Consider the following 16,975-nt stretch of genomic DNA (forward strand, 5'->3'; position numbering starts at 1 on the left):
CATAAATTGTTTCCCGTACAGGCTAAGGTAATAATATTATAAATTTCTGTTCAAACAAGTTCATGACATGGTATCATGAAGTGTAGTCCTAACAAGTGTAATGGCATTTTATATCTTAATTAGCAATTGAGAATATCTGCATACAGATAAAGGGGCAAATATGCAAAAACTTATTTTTAAGGAAAAAAAAACAAACATATTAGATGTGATTCTACAATTTATCAGCACATATTTTATACTTTCATTCTTTATATCCTGGCGGGCAGTAGTCATTGCACTTGTCGGCCTCCTCAAGCGGCACACAACACTCGGTTCCAGAGTCGAACTTCCGGCCGGAGGGGCAGCACCAGCGTTCGTCTCCAAGTTCCGCATTGCACAGCATGTATGTGCGGCAGTGACTGTCCTGGATCTCATACTTCTGAACACCCTTCTTACAAATGTCTGAAAAAGATTGATTAATATGCATGTCTTACATAGATATTTACGTCCATTTACATTGTATTTGGTGGCGTTATAATCTTACATAATAAAAAAATATTTAAAAAAAGGTAAACTCATTTGCTGCCGTACAAGTACTTGTTTAACAGATGAATATAATTACGTTTTCGGCTAACAGGTGTCTGTGAATTTGATAAAAATAATTTGACAAAGTGCATTGTCACAGTATGAGAACATACACATGGTACTGTCATAACAGTATGAGAACATACACCTAGTACTGTCATCACAGTATGAGAACATGCATCTGGTACAGTCAGCACATAGTGAGAACATACACCTGATACAGTCATCACAGAAGGAGAACATGCACCTGGCACAGTCATCACAGTGTGAGAAAATGCACCTGCTACAGATATCAGAACATTCACATGGTACCAACATCACAGTGTTAGAACATACACCTGGTACAGACATCACCGTATGAGAACATACACCTGGTACCGACATCACAGTGTTAGAACAAACACCTGGTACAGACATCACCGTATGAGAACATGCACCTGGTACAGTCATCATCGTATGAGAACATTCACCTGGTACCGACATCACAGTGTTAGAACAAACACCTGGTACAGACATCATCGTATGAGAACATTCAAATGGTACCGACATCACAGGGTTAGAACAAACACCTGGTACAGACATCATCGTATGAGAACATTCACCTGGTACCGACATCACAGTGTTAGAACAAACACCTGGTACAGACATCACCGTAAGAGAACATGCACCTGGTACGGTTATCACAGTATGAGAACATACACATGGTACTGTCGTCACAGTGTGGGAAAATACACCTGTTACAGTCACCATAGTGGGAGAACACCTGGTTCATACATTACAGCGTGAGAACATGCATCTGGTACAGACATCACAGTATGAGAACATACACCTGGTACAGACATCACAGTATGAGAACATGCACCTGATACTGTCATCACAGTGTGAGAACATACACCTGGTACAGTCATCACAGTATGAGAACATACACCTGGTACTGTCATCACAGTATGAGAACATACACCTGGTACAGTCATCACAGTGTGAGAACATACACCTTGTACTGTCATCACAGTGTGAGAACATACACCTGGTACAAACTGGTACAGTCATCCCTGTGTGAGAACATACACCTGGTACCGACATCACAGTGTTAGAACAAACACCTGGTACAGACATCACCGTATGAGAAAATGCACCTGGTACTGTCATCACAGTATGAGAACATACACATGGTACTGTCATAAAAATATGAGAACATATACCTAGTACTGTCATCAGAGTGTGAGAACATACATCTGGTACAGTCAACAAAGAGTGAGAACATACACCTGGTACAGTCATCAGAGACGGAGAACATGCACCTGGCACAGTCATCACAGTGTGAGAAAATGCACCTGGTACTGTCATCACCGAGTGAGAACATGCACCTGGTACAGTCATCACAATATGAGAGCATACATGTGGTACTGTCATCACAGTGTGAGAACATGCACCTGGTACAGTCATCACGGTGTGAGAACATGCACTTGGTACTGTCATCACAGTAAGAGAACATAAACCTGGTACAGTCATCTTAATATTAGAAAATACACCTGGTACTGTAATCACAGTATGAGAAAATACACCTGGTAAAGTCATCACAGTGTGAGAACATACAACTGGTACTGTCATCACAGTGTGAGAACATGTACCTGGTAAAGTTATCACACTATGAGAACTTACACCTGGTACAGTCATCACAGTGTGAGGACTTGCACCTGGTACAATCATAACAATGTGAGAACATTCACCTGGTCCAGTCATCACAATTTGAGAACATACACCTGGTACATTCATCACAGTGTGAGAACATGCACCTGGTACAGTCATCACAGTGTGAGAACATACACCTGGTACATCCATCACAGTGTGAGAACATGCACCTGGTACAGTCATCAGAATGTGAGAACTTACACCTGGTACATCCAGCAGAGTGTGAGAACATGCAACTGGTACAGTCATCACAATGTGAGAACATACACTTGGTACATCCATCACAATGTTAGAACATGCACCTGGTACAGTCATCGCAGTATGAGAACATACAACTGGTACAGTCATCACAGTGTGAGAACATGCACCTGTTACAGTCATCGCAGTATGAGAACATACAACTGGTAGAGTCATCACAGTGTGAAAACAAGCACCTAGTACAATCATCGCAGTGTGAGAACATACACTGGTAACATCATCAAAGTATGAGAACATACTACTGGTACAGTCATCACAGTATGAGAACATACTACTGGTACAATCATCGAAGTATGAGAACATACATCTGGAACAGACATCACAGTATGAGAACATCACCACATTATGAGAATATGCACCTGGTACCGATAACGGAGTATGAGAACATACACCTGGCACCGACATCACAGTATGAGAACATACACCTGGTAACGACATCGCAGTATGAGAACATACACCTGGTAACGTCATCGCAGTATGAGAACATACACCTGGTACCTACATCGCAGTATGAGAACATACACCTGGTACAGTCATCACAGTATGAGAACATACACCTGGTAGAACCATGACAGTGTGAAAACAGGCACCTGGTACTGTTATCACAGTTTGAGAACATGCACCTGGTACTGACATTACACTGTGAGAATATGCACTAGGTACTATCATCGAAGTAAAAGAACATACACCTGGTACAGACATCACAGAAGGAGAACATACGCCTGTTACAGTCATCACTGTGTGAGAACATGCATCTGATACTGTCATCACAGTAAGAGAAAATACACCTGGTACAGTCAACACAGTTTGAGAACATACACCTGGTACTGTCATCACAATGTGAGAACATACACCTGGAACAGTCATCACAGTGTGAGAACTTGCACCTTTTACAGTCATCACAATGTGAGAACATACACCTGGTACATCCATCTGAGTGTGAGAACATATATCTGGTACAATCATCATAGTATGAGAACATACACCTGGTACAGACATCATAGTAGGAGAACATACACCTGTTACTGTCATCACTGTGTGAGAACATGCACCTGGTACTGTCATCACTGTATCAGAACATACACCTGGTACAGTCATCACAGTTTGAGAACATACACCTGGTACAGTCGTCAAAATGTGAGAACATACACCTGGTACAGTTATCGCAGGGTGAGAACATACAACTGGTACAGTCATCGCACTATGAGAACATACACCAGGTACCGACATCAAAGTTTGAGAACATACACCTGGTACAGTCATCACAGTATGAGAACATACATCTGGTACCGACATCACAGTTTGAAAACATACACCTGGTACAGTCATCACAGTTTGAGAACATACACCTGGTACCGACATCACAGTTTGAAAACATACACCTGCTTCAGTCATTACAGTATGAGAACATACACCGGGTACAGTCATCGCACTATGAGAACATACACCTGGAACAGTCATCACAGCATGAGAACATACTACTGGTACAGTCATCACATAATTAGAACATATACCTGGTACCGACATCACAATATGAGAACATGCACCTGGTACTGTCATCACAGTATGAGAACATGCACCTGGTACAGACATCACAGTGTGAGAACATGCACCTGGTACAGTCATCACAGTATGAGAACATGCACCTGGTATAGACATCACAACATGAGAATATACACCTGGTTCATACATCGCAGTATGAAAACATACATCTGGTACAGACATCACAATATGAGAACATACACCTGGTACCGAAATGACAGTTTGAGATCATGGACCTGTTGCCGACATCACACTATGAGAACATGCACCTGGTACAGACATCACCGACATCGCAGTATGAAAACATACATCTGGTACAGACATCGCAATCAGAGAACATACACCTGGTACCGAAATCACAGTTTGAGATCATGGACCTGCTACCGGCATTACAACATGAGAACATGCACCTGGTACAGACATTACAGTATGAGAACATGCACCTGGTACAGACATCACAGTGTGAGAACATGTACCTGAAACAGTCATAACAGTATGAGAACATGTACCTGGTACAGACATCGCAGTGTGAGAACATACATCTAGTACAGTCATGACAGTATGAGAACATACACCTGATACAGACATCACAATATGCACCTGGTACCGACATCGCACTATGAGAACATACACCTAGTACCGACATCACAGTTTTTGAACATATACTTGGTACAGTCATCACAGATTGCGAACTTGCACCTGGTACAGACATCACAGTATGAGAACATACACCTGACACTGTCTTCACAGTGTGACAAAATACTACTGGTACAGTCATCACAGTATGATGACATACACCTGGTACAGTCATCACAGTTTAAGAACATACACCTGGTACCGACATCGCACTATGAGAACATACACCGGGTACAGTCACCACAGTATGAGAACATACACCTGGTACAGTCATCACAGATTAAGAATATACACCTGGTACCGACATCGCACTATGAGAACATACACCGTGTACAGTTATCACAGTATGAGAACATACACCTGGTTCCGACATCGCAGTATGAGAACATACTACTTGTACAGTCATCACAGATTGAGAATATACACCTGGTACCGACATCGCACTATGAGAACATACACCTGGTACAGCCATCACAGTTTGAGAACATACACCTGGTACCGACATCACAGTTTGAGAACATACACCTGGTACCGATATCACAGTTTGAGAACATACACCTGGTACCGACATCACTGTTTGAGAACATGCACCTGGTACCGACATCACAGTATGAGAACATGCGCTTGGTACATTCATCACAGTTTGAGAACATACATATGGTACTGTCATCACAGTTTGGGTACATACACCTGGTACAGTCATCGAACTATGAAAACATACACCTGGTACCGACATCACAGTTTGAGAACATACACCTGGTAAAGTCATGACAGTATGAGAACATACACCTGGTACCGACTTCACAGGTTGAGAACATATACCTGGTACAGACATCACAGTTTGAGAACATACACCTGGTACCGACATCACAGTAGGAGAACATACACCTGGTACCGACATCACAATATGAGAACATGTACCTGGTACAGTCATCACAGTATGAGAACATACACCTGGTACAGACATCACAGTATGAGAACATACACCTGGTACCGACATCGCAGTATGAGAACATACACCTGGTACCGACATCACAGTTTGAGAACATACACCTGATACAGACATCACAATATGAGAGCATGTACCTGGTACAGTCATCACAATATGAGAACATACACCTGGTACAGAAATTACAGTATGAGAACATACAACTTGTACCGACATCGCAGTATGAGAACATGCATCTGGTACCGGTATTGCACTATGAGAACATACACCTGGTATTGACATCACAGTTTGAGAACATCCACCTGGTACCGACATCACAGTATGAGAACATGCACCTGGTACCGACATCACAGTATGAGAACATGCACCTGGTACCGATATCACAGTTTGAGAACATATACCTGGTACAGTCATCACAGTTTGAGAACTTGCACCTGGTACAGTCATCACAGTCTGAGAACATACACCTGGTACAGTCATCTAAGTGTGACAACATACTATTTGTACAGTCATCACAGTATAATAAGGTAGACCTGGTACAGTCATCACAGTTTGAGAACATACACTTGGTAGCGACATCGCACTATGAGAACATACACCGGGTTCAGTTATCACAGTATGAGAACATACACCTGGTACAGTCATCACAGTATGAGAACATACACCTGGTGCAGACATCGCACTATGAGAACATACACCGGGTACAGTCATCACAGTATGAGAACATACACCTGGTACCGACATCGCACTATGAGAACATACTACTGGTACAGTCATCACAGTATGAGAACGTACACCTGGTACCGACATCGCACTATGAGAACATACACCGGGTACAGTCATCACAGTATGAGAACATACATCTCGACAGACATCACAGTTTGAGAACATACTACTGGGACAGTCATCACAGTCTGAGAACATGCGTTTGGTACAGACATCACAGTATGAGATCATTCTCCTGGTACAATCATCATTGTGTGAGAACATATACCTGGTACAGTCATCACAGTTTGAGAACATGCACTTGGTACAGACATCACAGTATGAGAACATACACCTGGTACCGACATCGCACTAAGAGAACATGCACCTGATACTGTCATCACAGTGTGATAATATACACATGGTACAGACATCACAGTATGAGAACATACACCTGGTACCGACATCGCACTACGAGAACATGCACCTGGTACTGTCATCACAGTGTGAGAATATACACATGGTACAGTCATCACAGTATGGGAACATGCACCTGGTACCGATATCACAGTTTGAGAACATATACCTGGTACAGTCATCACAGTTTGAGAACTTTCACCTCGTACAGACATCACAGTATGAGAACATACACCTGGTACAGTCATCACTGTGTGACAACATACTACTTGTACAGTCATCACAGTTTGAGAAAATATACCTGGTATAGTCATCACAGTTTGAGAACATTCACCTTGAACCGACATCACAGTATGAGAACATGCACCAGATACAGTCATCACAGTGTGAGAACATACACCTGGTACTGTCATCACATTTTGAGAACATACACTGGTACAGTCATCACAATGTGAGAACATACACCTGGTACAGACATCAGAGTGTGAGAACATACACCTGGTACCGACATCACAGTTTGAGAACATATACCTGGTACCAACATCAGTGTATGAAAACATACACCTGGTACAGACATCACAGTTTGAGAACATACACCTGGTACAGACATCACCGTATGAGAACATACATCTGATACAGACATCACAGTTTGAGAAAATACACCTGGTGCCGACATCAGTGTATGAGAACATACATCTGGTACAAACATCACAGTTTGAGAACATACACCTGGTACAGATATCTTTGTTTGAGAACATACACCTGGTACAGACATCGCACTATGAGAACATACACCTGGTACAGACATCACAGTGTGAGAACATACACCTGGTACCGACATCTCTGTTTGAGAACATATACCTGGTACAGACATCACACTATGAGAACATACACCTGTTACAGTCATCGTACTAAGAGAACATACACCTGGTACCGACATCACTGTTTGAGAACATACACCTGTTACAGTCATCACAGTATGAGAACATACACCTGGTACAGTCATCACAGTGTGAGAACATGCACCTGGTACCGACATCACAGTATGAGAACATACACCTGGTACATTCATCACAGTGTGAGAACATATACCTGGTACAGTCATCACGGTTGGATACACTTTGTGGAAAAGCCAGCGGTTACCGTTCATGCGGCAACCAATAACACATATTTACTGTTTAAAGCATGAAAAAAGGTAAGATGTAAGACACAGGGTTTCAGCATTTCTTACGTACACATAATACAACATAACAATTATGTTTATTTGAAGTGGCTTTGGCGTTGTCAAGGTAATATGTAGTAGACCATTATCATCGTATTAAACCATGATAGTTTAGTGTAGAGGTGATTTCTAATTGCCTTATCGTCTTTGAGTTTCGTGACATCGAAATTATAAAACATCGGACTTTTTTATTCAGAAGTCCTGTGTATAAATTACCTTTCTTGATCGTACACTGGTCAGCGCAGGTTAAATCGGCCACACATGCTTTTGCTTTTGGGTCAAACTTCCGTTGTTCGCCGCAACACGATGGAGTCAACACTACAATCAAATGATACACGTACGTGTAACAGAAGGTATTGATATTGTGTGAAATATTCAAGATTAAAATGACTTTTTATTAACATTATAATAGTGTGTTGTGTTTGATATTGTTTTTTTAAATAAACGAAATTATGACGTCATGTATTTTACACTTAAAAACAGCAAGTCTTACTATCGAGCGTATTTAATTTGTCTTAGTTTAAAATGATTGTCAGTGTATTATTGCATAAATAATTAAGATTCCAAGAGTAACATCATTTAGTTTAACTGCTAAATTGAAATAACAACGATTTTATTGTTTGAAAATTCAGGTATTATTTAAGTTTAAATAATATTATTAGATTAAGCATGCATTAACTCGATAATTAAACCAGGTCGAACATCGTCCTATTGTCCTATTGTTAGACCGTGTTAGTTTTACCAAATAAATTTCGTTTCAAAGGGAAGAGGGCATGTCAAAAGGTTATGCCCCTAAGTAACGCTCCCTGAAACGCCATGTCCTGATGCCCCCTGCAAGCCCCGCACTGGGGCTTTTCCTATCAGATCTACTTAAGTATGTAACAGAAACTGTATGCTGAACACTGAAAACAAGATAAGAGCTACCTAGCTGTACAGGAAATGGGGCTCCTTGTGAAAATAATTTAAAATATAGAACACCCTAACGCATACGCACACACTTACAGACCAACGGGGGCGCGCAAACACTTACGGACCAATGGGGGCGCGTAAACACTTACAGACCAACGGGGGCGCGCACACACTTACAGACCAACGGGGGCGCGCACACACTTACAGACCAACGGGGGCGCGCAAACACTTACAGACCAACGGGGGCGCGCAAACACTTACAGACCAACGGGGGCGCGCAAACACTTACAGACCAACGGGGGCGCGCACACACTTACAGACCAACGGGGGCGCGCACACTCTTACAGACCAACGGGGGCGCGCAAACACTTACAGACCAACGGGGGCGCGCACACACTTACAGACCAACGGGGGCGCGCACACACTTACAGACCAACGGGGGCGCGCAAACACTTACAGACCAACGGGGGCGCGCACACACAGACCAACGTGGGCGCGCAAACACTTACAGACCAACGGGGGCGCGCACACACTTACAGACCAACGGGGGCGTGCAAACACTTACAGACCAACGGGGGCGCGCACACACAGACTAACGGGGGCGCGCAAACACTTACAGACCAACGGGGGCGCGCACACACTTACAGACCAACGGGGGCGCGCACACACCATCACACACCAAAACATTACCTTTTTGAAAATTCCGAACTACTGTTGTTGGTGCACCGAGACGACCACATTAAGTTGATTAATACTAGCAAAGACCAAAGAACCACGTCGACCACTAAGTGTTCGTAACAGACACTCGTTGTTTCAGTTTATGGTTTTACGTACAGATATAAAAAAAGTTAAAATAAGGAGGTAATAAATGAAAATTATTTCATTAAAGCTCTTATCATAATTATTATAATAGTGCAATGATAATTACAAGGACTAGCCCTGTAGCCAAAAATTTACGATGACCCTGTTTCAAGGAAGCCTATCCTACCTCCACTACTGCACTCCCAGTATATCTTGCAATTTGAGTCCTGAAGGTCAAACTTCTCGCCTTCCTTTCGCCCCTCGCAATAATCTGAATAAACGAAAGATGTATTAATGTAACTGGTCATGCAATACAATTGTTCTCGTTCAGTAGGTCTAACTCGAAGTCGACCTCTTAATAATCCTATAACTAAATAAAAGCATATGATCGATGAAAGTTCTTTGATTCCATGAAGGCACAATCATTACTCAACCGTCCTTTGTCACTTCAAATTCATTGTTGTGCTTTTTTAAATGCATGTTTCATCCTTTTAGATGTATTTAAGTATTTATTTATCTGTGTAATCGGCAATAAGTTGTGCCGGGATACAATTAACAGAGTCCTTCTGCGCAAAAAGCACATTTCAAACATTATCATTAAAATAACATTTGAAAAATAATAACATTTAAATTGTCCTTTTTGCGCAGTTATTATTAAAATAACATTTGGATTGTCCTTTTTGCGCAGTTATTATTAAAATAACATTTGGATTGTCCTTTTTTGCGCATTTATTATTATAATAACATTTGGATTGTCCTTTTTTGCGCATTTATTATTATAATAACATTTGGATTGTCCTTTTTTTGCGCAGTTATTATTATAATAACATTTGGATTGTCCTTTTTTGCGCAGTTATTATTATAATAACATTTGGATTGTCCTTTTTTGCGCAGTTATTATTATAATAACATTTGGATGGTCCTTTTTTGCGCATTTATTATTATAATAACATTTGGATTGTCCTTTTTTGCGCAGTTATTATTATAATAACATTTGGATTGTCCTTTTTTGCGCATTTGTTATTATAATACCATTTGGATTGTCATTTTTTGCGCATTTATTATTATAATAACATTTGAATTGTCCTTTTTTGCGCATTTATTATTATAATACCATTTGGATTGTCCTTTTTGCGCAGTTAATATTATAATAACATTTGGATTGTCCTTTTTTGCGCAGTTATTAATATAATAACATTTGGATTGTCCGTTTTTTGCGCAGTTATTATTATAATAACATTTGGATTGTCCTTTTTTGCGCAGTTATTATTATAATAACATTTGGATTGTCCTTTTTTGCGCATTTATTTTTATAATAACATTTGGATTGTCCTTTTTGCGCATTTATTATTATTATAACAGTTGGATTGTCCTTTTTTGCGCAGTTATTATTATAATAACATTTGGATTGTCCTTTTTTGCGCAGTTATTATTATAATAACACTTGGATTGTCCTTTTTGCGCAGTTATTATTATAATAACATTTGGATTGTCCTTTATTGCGCATTTATTATTATAATAACATTTCGATTGTCCTTTTTTGCGCAGTTATAATTATAATAACATTTGAATTGTCCTTTTTTGCGCAGAAAGATTTATTGAAAATAAAACATTAGTAACGAACGTATTAGTGAGTAGGCAAGTAAAGTCATCGGCGATTATGCAGGTTTGTCGCATTAGTGAGTAGGAAAGTAAAGTCATCGGCGACTATGCAAGTTTGTAGCATTAGTGAGTAGGCAAGTAAAGTCATCGGCGACTATGCAGGTTTGTCGCATTAGTGAGTAGGCAAGTCAAGTCATCGGCGACTATGCAGGTTTGTCGCATTAGTGAGTAGGCAAGTAAAGTCATCGGCGACTATGCAGGTTTGTCGCATTAGTGAGTAGGCAAGTAAAGTCATCGGCGACTATGCAGGTTTGTCGCATTAGTGAGTAGGCAAGTAAAGTCATCGGCGATTATGCAGGTTTGTCGCATTAGTGAGTAGGCAAGTAAAGTCATCGGCGACTTTGCAGGTTTGTCGCATTAGTGAGTAGGCAAGTAAAGTCATCGGCGACTTTGCAGGTTTGTCGCAATAGTGAGTAAGCAAGTAGGCAAGTAAAGTCATCGGCGACTATGCAGGTTTGTTGTATTGGTGAGTAGTCAAGCAGGCAAGTAGGCAAGTAAAGTCATCGGCGAATTATAGGATGTTCGTTTGTCTTTTCATGAAAACAATTAACTAAAGAAACAAAACGACAAAAGTGTAACAGCAGCGATATGTCTACAAAGGGCTTAATGCTATAAGATTGCAACGGAACCATTCGCAGTAACAATATCAGCATTATAAATTAGCCCATCAGCATTACAAGTTCTAATCAAAAGGCGTAACTGTTACGCATGGTATTTTTTATGACTATGTTCATAACCTCAACATTTTTATATTGTTTGTTAGTTAGCCCAGCATTACATAAACGTATTTTGACCTTAGATATGTTCGGTACGCCTAGATCGAATTACTTGGATGACATCAATTACCCCAGGGAGATGTCGGGATGGAACCATTTACCCACATTGTAATGACGTAACAACTTACTGATGCTGCAGTTGACGTTTTTTTTGCGAGTCACATAAAATTGTCCTCTCAACCTGGAGACCCGCCCAGAAGGTGCCGTAGGCGCACTGCATGACAGTGGCAGTATACTGGTTGCCCGGGGCCACCTCTTCGCACATGATGAAGCGCCGGCAGTCAGTTTCTTCTGCTAGGTAGCACAGCTCCGTACGGCATTTTTTTCGGCACACTAGGAATGTTTTAAGGAGGTTTTAGAGCGTCTGCATTGGACGGATGGTAAAGACATAAAATGCATACGATTAACGTCCAATAACGTTAATAAAAATGATTGTTAAACATTCAAATAAATGGACAGCATACTGACGGTACTATCATCGTTTATTTTATTCAGGACAGGTAGTAGACCAGCTTTGACTCATTATTCTTAAAATATCAAGTATCAGTTTGGAAAACGGGGAATGTGATCCGATGTGTGTTGGATTTATCTGCCGTTATTTCATTCAAAATAAGGAGAAACGCAACTTCTTTTTATGACGTCAAGTCAGCGCAGCCTACAAGGCGCGCGCGATTCCCCTTGCAGATTTCTTTGATTATGTTTTGACTATTTTTGTCTATTGTTAATATGTAAAATAAATGCTTTACAATTCCAGCACTGTCATACTCACGCCTGGTAAAAGCAGTGTCTGCAACTGAAAAATAGTGCCCTGTGAGTGACAGTGGAGAAATAATTTCAGTGAAATTAACATGTATGCCTTCCTCTAATAAACTCAAATTAAATAAACTAAAATTAGATCGCAGAATTTCATATTCAAAAAGTTCAAAAATCCATGTTTTATGCATTTTACTTGAACCGCTAGTAACGGTTTAAACCATAAAACATTAATTTTCGAACGGAAATATGGAAATCTGCGCTCTGATCTTTTGTCAGCAATCTTTTATCATTGGTTTTCAGATATTTACGCAAAAAATTCCTCTTTCCAAGACAAAAAATAAAAAAAATGTAAAAACGGTAAATCTGTGAGAGTGCAGCTTTAATCATTGCTTTAAAATATGTAACCATGTTCTCGTTAATGACAGTTATTTGGTTATAATAATCCAATGTCGAAAAACATATACCGACAAAACACACTTCTAAAGATCAATGTTTTTAAGTGATTGTCATAAATCTTGTATATTTCGAAACACGATGCAACAGTACAGCGATCGAGATTATAAATCATTACCTTTTACTTCAAAGAATCATTAAACAGTTGTCAGTGAGTTTAACCAATGGCAACAGACTACACACGTATCTACAGGATCGGATTAAGAAGACCCATTCACAACGTGTGGAAAGTGTAGAATGCTGATAATTTCAAAATTCATTTCGACTGCCTTTTCCTAAGAGTTACAATTACCTACAAATCATTTTTGATGACGACGTAATATTTAAAATCATCTCAAATTAAGAGTGAGGGAATATGATACGTGTGTAGTCTGTGTGACATGTGAGATGATATTCCATTTCTTGAAAAAGTAAATTTCAGAAATCTGACCTAATTCATACAGAGCATTTAATTCAGCACATAAAAATCCTCAAAGTATATCAGTGTGTGTATACCACGTGATAAATTACGTCATATATGCTACATCGGAAGGCAAGCATTTGCTTAAAATGAAGACTTAAATCAAAGATATGTTTCATTTACAACACCATTTTAAATTAAACAAAGGGCAGTCTATGCCGCTTAAGGAGACCCACATGTGTTTTATTACCGAAAATTGATGAGGTCATTCGTTTTATCAAACACTTCGACAAACCTGTTTCCAAAATAATGTTGTGAAGTGCTCCGTCAGACGGCCGTATTGTGAAAAGGTTTGTCGAAGTGTTTTAAGAAGTTTGAGAACATACACATGGTACTGTCATCACAGCATGAGAACATACACCTAGTACTGTCATCACACTATGAGAACATACACCTGGTACAGTCATCGCACTATGAGAACATACACCTGTTACTGTCATTACAGTTTCAGAACATACACCTGGTACTGTCATCACAGTTTGAGAACATACACCTGGTACAGTCATCGCACTATGAGAACATACACCTGGTACTGTCATCGCACTATGAGAACATACACCTGGTACTGTCATCGCACTATGAGAACATACACCTGGTACTGTCATCACAGTGTGAGAATATACACCTGGTTATGTCATCGCACTATGAGAACATACACCTGGTACAGACATCGCACTATGAGAACATACACCTGGTACTATCATCGCACTATGAGAACATACACCTGGTATTGTCATCACAGTGTGAGAACATACACCTGGTACTGTCATCACAGTTTGAGAACATACACCTGGTACAGTCATCGTTCTATGAGAACATACACCTGGTACAGCCATCACAGTTTGAGAACATACACCTGGTACAGACATCACAGTTTGAGAACATACACCTGGTACAGACATCACAGTTTGAGAACATGCACCTGGTACCGACATCACAGTTTGAGAACATACACCTGGTACCGACATCACAGTTTGAGAACATACACCTGGTACCGACATCACAGTTTGAGAACATACACCTGGTACCGACATCACAGTTTGAGAACATACACCTGGTACCGACATCACAGTTTGAGAACATACACCTGGTACCGACATCACAGTGTGAGAACATACACCTGGTGCCGACATCACAGTATGAGAACATGTACCTGGTACTGTCATCACTGTATCAGAATATACACCTGGTTCCGACATCACAGTTTGAAAACATACACCTGGTACCGACATCACAGTGTGAGAACATGCATCTGGTACAGTCATCACAGTATGAGAACATGTACCTGGTACTGTCATCACAGTATGAGAACTAACAACTGGTACTGTTATCACACTATGAGAACATACGCCTGGTACCGACATCACAATTTGAGAACATACACCTGGTACCGACGTCACAGTTTGAGAACATTCACCTGTTACAATCATCATAGTGTGAGAGCATGCACCTGGTACTGTCATCACAGTCTGAGAACATGCATCTGGTACAGACATCACAGTATGAGAACATTCACCTGGTACAGTCATCATAGTGTGAGAACATACACCTGGTACAGACATCACAGTATGAGAACATACACCTGGAACCGACATCGCACTATGAGAACATGCACCTGGTACAGTCATCACAGTGTGAGAACATACATCTGGTATCGACATCACAGTTTGAAAACATATACCTGGTACAGTCATCACAGTTCAAGAACATACAACTGGTACAGACATCACAGTTTGAAAATATGCACCTGGTACCGACATCACAGTATGAGAATATGCACCAGATACAGTCATCACAGTGTGAGAACATACACCTGGTACTGTCATCACAGTTTGAGAACATGCACTGGTACAGTCATCACAATGTGATAACATACACCTGGTACCGAAATCACAGTGTTAATACATACACCTGGTACCGACATCACAATTTGAGAACATACACCTGGTACCGACATAAATGTATGAAAACATACACCTGGTGAATACATCACAGTATGAGAACATACACCTGGTACAGACATCACAGTATGAGAACATACATCTGGTACCGACATCACAGTTTGAGAACATAAACCTGGTACATACATCACTGTTTGAGAACATGCACCTGGTACAGACATCGCAATATGAGAACATACACTGGTACAGTCATCACAATGTGAGAACATACACCTGGTACAGTCATCACAGTTTGAGAACATACACCTGGTACAGTCATCACAGTTTGAGAACATACACCTGGTACAGACATCACAGTATGAGAACATACACCTGGTGCAGTCATCACAGTGTGAGAACATACACCTGGTACCGACATCACAGTTTGAAAACATACAACTGGTACCGACATCACAGTTTGAGAACATACACCTGGTACCGACATCACAGTATGAGAACATACACCTGGTACAGTCATCACAGTTTGAGAACATACACCTGGTACAGACATCACAGTATGAGAACATACACCTGGTACAGTCATCACAGTTTGAGAACATACACCTGGTACAGACATCACAGTATGAGAACATACATCTGGTGCAGACATCACAGTTTGAGAACATACACTTGCTGCCGGCAGCAATGTATGAGAACAAGCATCTGGTACAGTCATCACAGTTTGAGAACATACACCTGGTACAGACATCACAGTTTGAGATCATACACCTGGTACAGACATCGCAATATGAGAACATACACTGGTACAGTCATCTCAATGTGAGAACATACACCTGGTACAGTCATCACAGTGTGAGAACATACACCTGGTACAGTCATCACAGTATGAGAACATGCACCTGGTACCGACATCACAGTTTGAGAACATACACCTGGTACAGCCATCACAGTTTGAGAACATACACCTGGAACCGAGATCGCACTTAGTGAACATGCACCTGGTACTGTCATCACAGTGTGAGAACATACATCTGGTATCAGCATCACAGTTTGAGAACATACACCTGGTACAGTCATCACAGTCTAAGAACATACACCTGGTACAGACATCACAGTTTGTGAGTATGCACCTGGTACCGACATCACAGTATGAGAACATGCACCAGATACAGTCATCACAGTGTGAGAACATATACCTGGTGCTGTCATCACAGTTTGAGAACATACACTGGTACAGTCATCACAATGTGAGAACATGCACCAGATACAGTC

The 16,975-nt window shown here is 40.7% G+C and overlaps 1 protein-coding gene across 7 annotated transcripts in view; it reads right to left on the reverse strand.

Annotated features, from left to right (window-relative positions):
• Positions 1 to 204: 204 nt before the first annotated feature.
• LOC128240793 (uncharacterized) overlaps positions 205 to 16,975 on the reverse strand; it is a 36,724-nt gene continuing 19,953 nt past the window's right edge. For all 7 annotated transcript variants that reach the window (XM_052957877.1, XM_052958065.1, XM_052957712.1 and 4 more), the window contains 5 exons: positions 12,903 to 12,926; positions 12,262 to 12,466; positions 9,883 to 9,966; positions 8,202 to 8,303; positions 205 to 441 (listed from right to left, as the gene is read on the reverse strand). In XM_052957877.1, coding sequence (XP_052813837.1) covers positions 9,930 to 9,966; positions 12,262 to 12,466; positions 12,903 to 12,926 — 266 coding nt within the window. In that variant the 3' untranslated portion in view covers positions 205 to 441; positions 8,202 to 8,303; positions 9,883 to 9,929. The remainder of the gene's footprint in view (positions 442 to 8,201; positions 8,304 to 9,882; positions 9,967 to 12,261; positions 12,467 to 12,902; positions 12,927 to 16,975) is intronic.

Source organism: Mya arenaria, chromosome 1 (genome assembly GCF_026914265.1).
Source record: "Mya arenaria isolate MELC-2E11 chromosome 1, ASM2691426v1".
Taxonomy (NCBI): domain Eukaryota; kingdom Metazoa; phylum Mollusca; class Bivalvia; order Myida; family Myidae; genus Mya; species Mya arenaria.